General features: G+C 31.4%; 1 protein-coding gene across 1 annotated transcript in view; it reads right to left on the bottom strand.

Moving 5' to 3' along the window:
• LOC145255534 (protein patched homolog 1-like) overlaps nt 1–10,032 on the bottom strand; it is a 114,602-nt gene that overhangs the window by 102,257 nt on the left and 2,313 nt on the right. The window contains exon 2 of the mRNA XM_080113993.1: nt 4,276–4,468. Coding sequence (XP_079970119.1) covers nt 4,276–4,468 — 193 coding nt within the window. The remainder of the gene's footprint in view (nt 1–4,275; nt 4,469–10,032) is intronic.

The raw sequence follows: 10,032 nt of genomic DNA on the forward strand, positions 1-10,032 counted from the left end.
ATTTTCTGCTTGAATAGCTTTAGTTCTTTGACGATAATTTATTAATTTGGTCTCTAGGGACGTCTTCCTATTTTACCCATCTATACTTTATTCTTACTGTTTAAAACAAAATCACTGCAGCCAAGCTGCAGTGCTGCAGTGCAGCCTATACATAGAAACACACAGAGATCAATACATTTGCTTGTATAGTTCTACAGGTGTACTGTACACGGGTTTTCTGTATAAAATATGGGATGTATATAAATTAGTATATATATTCAAATAACATTCTATAGTATTCCCTCAAGTATTAAAATTACTTTCAAACTTCTTAATGCTAAATACAGATAGTGAACCTACTAAAGTTGTTCTTTTTCCATTGAAGAGTTACATTAACTTAAGTGTTTCTATCCAGATAATATTGTTGCTGATTAACAAAGTTTAAATATTTTAGGAACGCGTCTTTATATTATTGTACGTACACTTATTCTGTTGGATTTTAAAAGCACATTTTAACAAATGCATTTTAAAATTTTTTAAATTTTGCTTTAAAAAAGGAAAATATTTTTTTTTTCTTTATTAAGCCATGATCATAAAAACCGCTAGCAATAGACATAGGCCACCTAGCTAATGCACGATAGTTAGACAATACAGCAAAAGTGCGATAGTTATACACGTTCATTCACATAGTTCTGAGGCAGCATGATCAGGACTGCAGCAGTGCAGCACACAATGCAAAAAGAGATTGGCAGTATATCTAAGCAAACAAAGGTGTGATTTTACATACATGAACGTACAGAATCGCAAGTTTGGTAAATAAAATTACTGCTAGCAAAAAAAATGATTTGCTTTTTAAACTCATGAAATCGACACTTATCAAGGCCAAAAGCAATCCGAGGACCAAGGTTGATGAAATGATTGTCAGTTGGGAGACAAAGATCCTTATCAGAGAACCAAGAATGATTCATGAAATGGACCAAATTAAAATGCTGGTGGAAAGAGTTCAGGACGAATCTATCGATACTAGATTTGAAGTCGACCCTGTTGTAATCTTCAGGGGAGCAGTCCTGTGGCTATGTGTTCCAGAAATGGGAAGACTTTAAGAATAGCTGTTTGTGGCAATTCCATCTGTCGGAAGAAAGGAAAGTTTTTTTTTTTTTTTATTGTGGTAACATAACAGATTCTCGCTGTGAATGTCTTACTAGGAAAATATCTAAAGATTGGATATCAGATTTTTTTTTTTTTTTTTTTTTACTCACGTTCACTTCTAACAAGGCATATCAGCACTTGGACATAAGGGGTTACTATTTTGGATCATGCCTAGGAAAGATTAACAAGATGTAGGTTTATGTTGCATTTAAACTTCTGCATATCAGTACAATTAGGGAAGCAGGTAGCAGGAAGGGCATTCCAAAGTCTAACTGTTCGAAAGAAGAAAATATTAGAGTAGAGAGTTTTCTGGCAACAGTGAAGTGCCTTTGTCGGGATATGTATGTCAAGGAGGCACAAGGGTAACGAGCTCATCAGCATACAATTTCATTAAAATACTTGTAAAACAAACACAGGGATGCAACATTATGGCAATGGAACAGGGGTTGGAGCTTAATTGATCAAAATCCTAGAGCCCCCCCCCCATTAAGTCATGGTCACAAAACTGCTAGCAATAGACAAAGGTTACTAAGCTAATTAGAGAATGCATTAAACTTAGGAATATCATGATAGTTAGCCAATACAGAACTCCAAAAATATGACAGTAATACATGTCCATTCACACAATTCTGAGGCAGCACGTTCAGAACTGGAGAACACAATGCTAAAGAAGATCGCCTGTACATCTGAGCAAACATTGTGATTATGCAGAATGTATATCATCGCAGGTTTAGTCTGTTCAGCTGCAGCAGCAGCACAAGGCAGTATTTAAGCATTACGATGGGGCAAGAACTATGAAATAATCTGTAGGCAACTGAAGCAACTGTCATATTCTGGCGAGTAGACAGATCTAATCCAAGCAGATCATCTAGTCCAGAGAGAAAAGGGTCTCATGGCACAACACTGTAGATGCTCAACTTAAGAACGAGCAATAACTAAGTCTTTGCAAAGCGGATTATTTAAATGAAATATTGAAATTTAAAATACCATTGCATAATGGATGACATTACATTTGGAAGTTGATGCGGTTGTCAGTTTTATTCATTTGATTGCGTTGAATGGAACATCAGATTTTTATTCAATCAGTAAAAGTACACATCGACGTCAGGTGGATCAAATCTCACTGAACTTTTAAAATCAGGTCATGAAATCCTATGAATGAGGTTGGAAAATCCCTAAGATGAATAACTTTTTTATATCGACAGAATTGATTTATATTATTTAAGTTTAGAATATTTACACTAATTAATTAATAATAATTAAATTAATAATTTTAACAATTTTAATCAAGTTTTCAATAAATTCAACAAATGAAATTTCTAATTTATCACTGAAGACAACTCATGGAAGTTGAAAATGTTTGTCGACTCTGGCAAATTTCTTTTTATACTCGAACAGAACATTCTAACATTGACCCACCAAATGGGGGCTAAAAAAAAAAAAAAAAATCGACCGCAAGAGAAACAAACAGGAATTATCTCTGCTGATCAAAGAAACATGTATAAAACAAAAATGCTGCCTAAATATACTAATTAAACCATGAACTAAATCTACAATTTTTCTTTTTTTTTTTTCAATTTTCTTATTTTGTTTTTAGCTGGGAATGGGGCATTTCATTGGATGCCAGAGATTCACCTGCAATCTCAGAAATTCCAACCGTGAGATCTTTTTAATATTCTAACTGCCTCCTTATGTGCTGTTTATATCTCTCTTGCAATTGGTTCACCGGGTATATTTGTCAGATAAATTTTTAAATTATTTTTCATGAGTCCAGTTGCTCCTATAATTACTGGAATGATGGAGATCTTCCTAAGATTCTAGTTTCTTTTTCATGTCGTACATAAGACGTTGCTATTTCATTATTGTCAGCCTCTCAGTTCTTTAAGCGAGTATGTATTGTGCAAGTATTTTTGATTGGTTCTAAAGCCAGTGCCCAGTGTTTAATTGAAAATCAATCAATGCCATGGAGAGGAAAATGTGAATTTCAAATTCATTTTTACTAGCTAGTAGAATTTATAATTTTCAGAGTATAATGATTCATGGATTTTAGATATTCATTCGATGTAGAAAGCAGTTTTAAAATTTAATATATATATTAAAAGATAATAACTCACAGATCCTTAGTATTCCCCCCCCCTCCCTTGCCCATATAATCAAAAGTTTTAAAATACTCTTATTTTCTAGGTCTTTGAACTTGGATCAGAGTGTGGTTGTGTTCTGTTTGATCTCAAAAAGCCATCCTTCCAGGAATTATTTCCTTTTCGGGGATTAGTTTTTTGCAGATTGGCTAATCACGGCAATTTTTGAAAGCACCCAAAGTGACCCCTTTCCAAGAAAGCTAGATTCTTTCACGTTAAACTGACTCAATCTAATATCAAATTTCGATGGGGAGAAGAATATTATTTGTTGGAAATAACCCTTTAAAAGGATTTAACAATCGATTTTTAATTTGAAACTAGAAATGAGACTTATTCGAAATACTTAAAAAAAAAATTTTTTTTTACGCCCACCAAAAATAAAATACATTTTCCCCTGCAAAGACACAATTTTGTTCGTACTTTAACCGCAAGATGTTTACCTAGAATGTTTGAGTTTATCAAATAATTTTCGTATAAAGAGAAAAGTTACTTTTTAAAGTCGAGAAAAACTTTGTATGATAGCGAAATAAATTTATGAAAGAAATTTTTTTTTTCTTTCTTTCAGTTGTTGCTGCTACCACTACTTTCTTTCCGTGTGTGTGTGTGCCAAGCAGAAGAAGAGGAAGAAAGTGTTTGGCGGAGGAGAGGAGTGGATGGGTCCCAAAGAAGTAGAAGAATAGCAGACCACACACGACTCTACATTGAATCACGCATTTCTGGGTCATGGGCCAACCAACAAAATGGCGGGTCCTACTTCCTTTTTTTTTTTTTGTGTATCTGTGTGTATGCGCGTTTTCTGCCATAAGCCATATCGTCGTACAATATAATTAAAAAGTCAAAAATATTTAAGCGATTTTTTTTCCATACGGTTAAAGGAAAGGTTTTATTTAAAATTAAGAAACGGGAAAGATTTTATTTTTCATGCTTAAAAAAAAATACCTTTTATTTTGTCGTATATTATGATAAAAAAATAAATATATAATATAAATAATAAAAAGGATAAACTTACGTTCTACCCAGAGTTGTTCCACGTTGGTTTCCAACGCGCCCGTCTTAAGGCCGAAACAACATAAGCAAAGAAGTAATAATCCGACAAAAAGCACTTTTCCACAATGCAACTGGACGAAACACCCAACACTAAACAGTTGCTTCTGTAGGTGGCATCGCACCCACAGAGCGAATAAATTGCCATCGGCTTTACCCTAAAAAAAAAGAGAAAGAGAAAAATTAAGTACTACAAAAAATAAACAATAACAAAACCGAAATTAATTGTAATAAAACTTTAACTTTGATAAAAAAAAAAAAACGATCCACTCTTACGGCATCAACTATTCATTTGATAAATACAGAAACCAAAAAGTTATTCTTCATGTCTTCGAGTCTTCGAAAAAAAAAAAGCTTTTTTAAAAAAGGTAACTAAAAATGTTATTTCATTTAGAATAATAGTTTTACAACTTAGTTGATTGTTGAGAAGCGAAAAATAATTTTTTTAAAAATCATCTATAAACATTTATATTGGAAAAAGAAAAAAATTGTAGACTTTCAATTGTGGTTCAGCGTCACAATTCTTTAAAATTACTGAATTTATTTGAAAATTAAATAAATTTCTTAAAATACAAAAAGAATATCGGTAAGAGACGAACGTATTTTTTGTATACATTTATTTATTTATACCACGTTTTGAATTTGGATCCATCGTCCTTCCTTGTATTCAATTAAAGTTAAAACGAATCGATATTAAATTAACTGTTTATATTATGGAATGTAATTTTGAAACTTCAACTGAAATAGCGTCTTTTGGTTTGAATGAACATGGTTCATTAATAAAAAGTACAACATGGTTTTATTATTGAGAAAAGTTTGAAACCAACAGAAACAGCGTGCAATTTTAAATATTGTGTAGATTATAATCGAGTTGAAAGAATTTTCAAGTTTATTTCTTCAGCACATTATTTCCGTATAGTAATGAAATTGAAACTAAAGATTTTTTAAAAGTTTTTTTTTTTCTTCCCTTCGCGTTTCAAAAACGGTGACTTTTGTTTTTATCTCTTCCGTCATTTCGATACAGAAATAAATTAAGGGATCTGTGTGACCCCCCCCCCCCCGCAACTTTCATTGAAATATAAACATCAACGAAAAACCAGTTTTATTTTTAATTTCGTATCCTTGGCTTTTTTGGACAGGAGTAAACTATTTGCTCTATTTTATTCATTTTTTTCTGAACTCGATTCAGCACTTATGATACCGTGATGAAATAACATTATTTACAACGTCATTTTTAACATGGGGAGGATGTTTTTGCAATTATTCTGTACTTTCACCTAACATTTTAATAAAAAAAAGATATCGTAAAACTTGAAAATACGATTTTAAAAAAATAGCACGGTACCTCACAATAGTGCATATACACCCAAAAAGTTATTTAATAGAAATGTAGCTAGTTATTAGAAATAGTATTTCACTTAATCTTAGCAACAGTATCGCAATGATTTCTTAAAAACTTTGACACCGAATTCCGATTAAGATAACACAAGCTTAATTCGCAAAGTAGTTTATGGAGCAATACACGACTTATTTTGATGATTATAACCCCCCCTTTTTTTTAATTGAATTTTAGAATTTCAAAATGTATAAAATGAAATAAAAGTTCTGTGACACTAATTCCATTCCGATTCGAAATAGACTTCTGTTCACAAAATGAGGGCTCAGTTTTTGTGTGTCCGTATTTTTGCAATCCAACTCAACACTACGTAAATTCACCTTTGAAAGAATTTTTGTTTCAAATTAGTAATACAATAAAAAGAAAAAAAAAAAGTACAATATCTGTCAGTAAAAGAAAGTGAAAAATATATCATTCATTTTTTTTTTTTTTATAAAAGGAACACTTTATGAAAAAAGTAAATGACTTATAAAAATAGTTAAATATTTATTTCCGTGTCACAAAGTCATGTTATTTCATTTTGAAACGATAGAAACTAATCTTCATTATATACGAACCAATAAAACATTTTTAAATACAATAAAGTAAATATTAAACAATAAGTCACATCAGTTCAATTTGTTTACGGTTGTCAACGTTTCAAATATTCTGCAAGAATTATCGTTCTTAGAATACAATAGTTCATATTACCAAAATATGATTAAACAGTTTTACTTTTATTCTAACGAAAAACAATAGGAATTTATAGGACCACAAAATGCTTAATTTTATTGTTGGATTATCATTCCAAATTAAACGCACTTAGTGACGCAGACGCACGAATAGAAAATATATAAACGACGGAGAAAATGACAACGAAAAAAAACAAAAAACAAACTTGTTGATGAAGTACTTTAGCGGACCTGAATGAGAATCACCTTCCTATAATTTTTAACCGGTTTTCTGCAGTTGATATTTTTTACGACCTAACCCAGCGTAGTATAAAGACCCAACCTTCCCATGTTAAGAACGGCTTTCGGAATAAACACCCAACGTCGAAAACTATACTACGTACTAAAACATACTATAAAAGTTGGGGGGGGGGGGATAATTCAGTTCAGGCTCACCAGTACTTTTGCAGATTAAAATATAATAAACGTCGAAATAGCATAAAAAAAGAAAAGAAAAATTCTTAATATCGAGTGGGGTTGGGGCTTTGTTAACTATTCTGTACTTTCACTTAACAGCTAAACAAACCATAAAAATTGAATTTAACTTGAAAATCCGATCTAAAAAATAATTAAAAAAACAAAACAAAAAACTAGTACGGGTCGTAAACTGCAGAAGTACCGAAATTTGATTCTCCCCTTCCCATGAGGATAATGTTAGGCACAAGTTGGATTTTTAATAAGTGAACATCTAAGTTCCTCAAAAAGAGCGATAACAAAGTGCTTCAGGATACTTTCTCCATTGAGAGATGAGACAACAGATAGTCATCAAATGATTAAATAATTCGAAGGCCACGAGAAAAACTAGTCAAAAAATAAACATGAATAATAAAAATTAATTGCTTGAAAATTAAAAACCCGATACTTGAATAATAATAATAATAATAATAATAATAATAATAATAATAATAATAATCATCTTAGCCTTCAGGCCAAGATGACAATGTAGTGGTTTGTAGTACTTCGCTTTTTCTGTCCTCGGTCAGTTAAGCAAAAACCCTTTATGACTGAGAACATTTTAAATTTTTGTTCCTATCCAGAGTGCCTCTTTTTGAGGGAGCTAGATTTTCCCCCCACATTAAAATCCGACCTTGTGTCTAACTGCCCTCGTGGGGAGGCAAGTAAATAATAAAACACTAGCGGGACCTGTGAAAATTCCACAGGGGACTCATTCATATGATATTGATTTTGGCATTTCTGTAGGTGTTCAACGTAAATGGAGACGCACTGAGATTGTAGCTCTTGTTAAAACTGCAAAAGTATTTATCTAAGCTAATAAATAACAATAATTTAAACGAATGACGGACAGTAAATTATTTTTTATAAAGTTGTTAATACGCTTCAAAGCACATTACTGTGCTGAATACAATAAATAAAAACAACCAAAGTTTATTTTTGTTTATTACAAAAATAAATGTAATCATAAAACGACAATAATTTATAAAAAGAAAGTACATTGGTTTGACGATATCGTTAGAGAAAAAAAAGTTAGCGAAACTTAACTGGTGGTCTAAGCATGTATCCTGCAGGCAAATATCATTTGCGACAAGTGAAAATGATTTGTAATTATAACGGTTTAAATAAAAAGTAAAATGTCCTACTTGGTTTTATTAAACATCTAAGGCATTTTATAACACAGTTAAAAAAAAAAAACCAAAACAAACAAACATAAAAACAAAGAACGAATTAATTGTATTTAAAAAAATGTAAACCAGAAGAATGTAGGCGGTGAGAAGGGAGAAATGTACCCTCTGAAAACCATCCCCGATCTTCATAAATAAATGTATTTTGTGTATCTATTTGATTTTAAGGGGGAAATACGTGAAACCGAATTTATCTACAATATAAACGAATATAAAAAAAAGCACAAAACATCAGTGTAAGATTAAGTACTAAAATATTTTATTAGTAAATGAAAGGAAAATTCAAAATATAAAGAACGACAACGTACGGAGAATAAGTAAACAATTAGATATGTATTAAAGTTAAATTAGAATTAAAATCCTAATTAATATATATAGATTAATTTAATAAATTTGTTTGGATGAAGAGTTGTGTTAAGATGCTATCTTGTGTTTATTTTAGGATACAATCTTTTTAGTTTACCTTTGAAGACTTAAGGGGAAACAATTTATTAAAATTAACAGTTCTAATAAATTTCGTTAACAAAATCAATCAATTACTGATATAAAGGGGCTTAAAAAAATAAAATGTTTAAAGAACGAATAAAGCACGTTATATGTTGGATCATGATTTGAATAACACCACATTTAAATTCGGGCCAAAATCAATTTAGATGTTGCTGCACTTCAATTTCTTGTTCTCTCTTAGTGGAGGAGAAATCCTTCACGACCGAGATAATTTAAAATTTTTGTACCTTTTCTCCACGTTAAATAACGACCCTGGTGTATAACGAATTTAAATGGTGCAATGCACCATTGGTGCATGCTGCTATGGCATCCAGGCGTCAGTGTCCCTATTCCTGGTGAGAGCAGAGTCCGACACAAGATCAGTTTTTAACGTGGACGAAAATCCAGCTCCCCAAAAGGGTTCTCTGAATTGGGACAAAAATACAAGATGACGTGTTTCTTTTCGTTTTGCATCAAACGCTCGGCACTACTTGCGTTTAAAATTTAATAATCGCTTTAAAATAAGTTAAAACACCAAAAACTTCTCCATGTAGGTACAACTTATGATGCCTTTGGTAACATTTGTTACAGATTTATTTCGTAACCATTTTTACGGTTTTGTTGCCCATAGTAAAATATTCTCCCAAAAATTTCTTAGTTTTCGTCAAACTTTTTTGACAATTACACGAAAAATAAAAAAAAATAAAAAAATGCTCCTAACGATGAAAACTTATTTACCGGTAAATAAAAACAAAATTGTCTTAACGATTTTTAACGGTATAGTCTGCCCTAGAAATACTCTTATTAGCTTAGATAGCTACACGTTAAATGCAATTTATGAAGGCAGCTATTTATTCTGGATTTTTTTTTAATACGAAGTTAATAACCAAAACAGCAAGAAAGATATCATTAATAATAAAGTTATAAAACAAAAAAAATATTTTTTTTTTTCATTCAAGTGCTCAAATAAATATAGTAAGCGAATGTAATGATACTTTACTACAGTCGAAATTATACGAAAGTAGTAGTTGCGGTTTTATTCCTATTTTCGATGTAGTAAGTAAGCACCCTCAGTAGAAATGTTGAATTAAATACCATGCTAATTGTGGTGTGTCCATGATCTCTGATGCAAGGAAGTGCGAGGAGATGGAGGCCGCACCATTGGCAGATGGAACTGAGTTGGTGGTCCTCCTTCTTTTACTCTAGTTAACTTGGTTTTTGTTCCGTTACGGGAGTAACCGCATTCATTAAACATTTTACAACTATCAAGTTCTACCAATTCTCTTAAATAAAGATGTGAAAGACGTAGATAAAAACATGACATTAATTAATGATTAAGTTTATTTAGAACGAGAATCTGCTTTTATAAACTAAAGAGACGAAAGAAACTCGTCATTATTGAATTGGCCTAATATCCACGTACAAAAAAAAAAAAACCCTAATGTAAACAAAACGTTGCTTATAAAATATATATATAAAATAAAAGACCA

The sequence above is a fragment of the Euprymna scolopes genome, chromosome 3, assembly GCF_053919585.1.
Source record: "Euprymna scolopes isolate OS-2025 chromosome 3, ASM5391958v1, whole genome shotgun sequence".
Classification (NCBI taxonomy): domain Eukaryota; kingdom Metazoa; phylum Mollusca; class Cephalopoda; order Sepiida; family Sepiolidae; genus Euprymna; species Euprymna scolopes.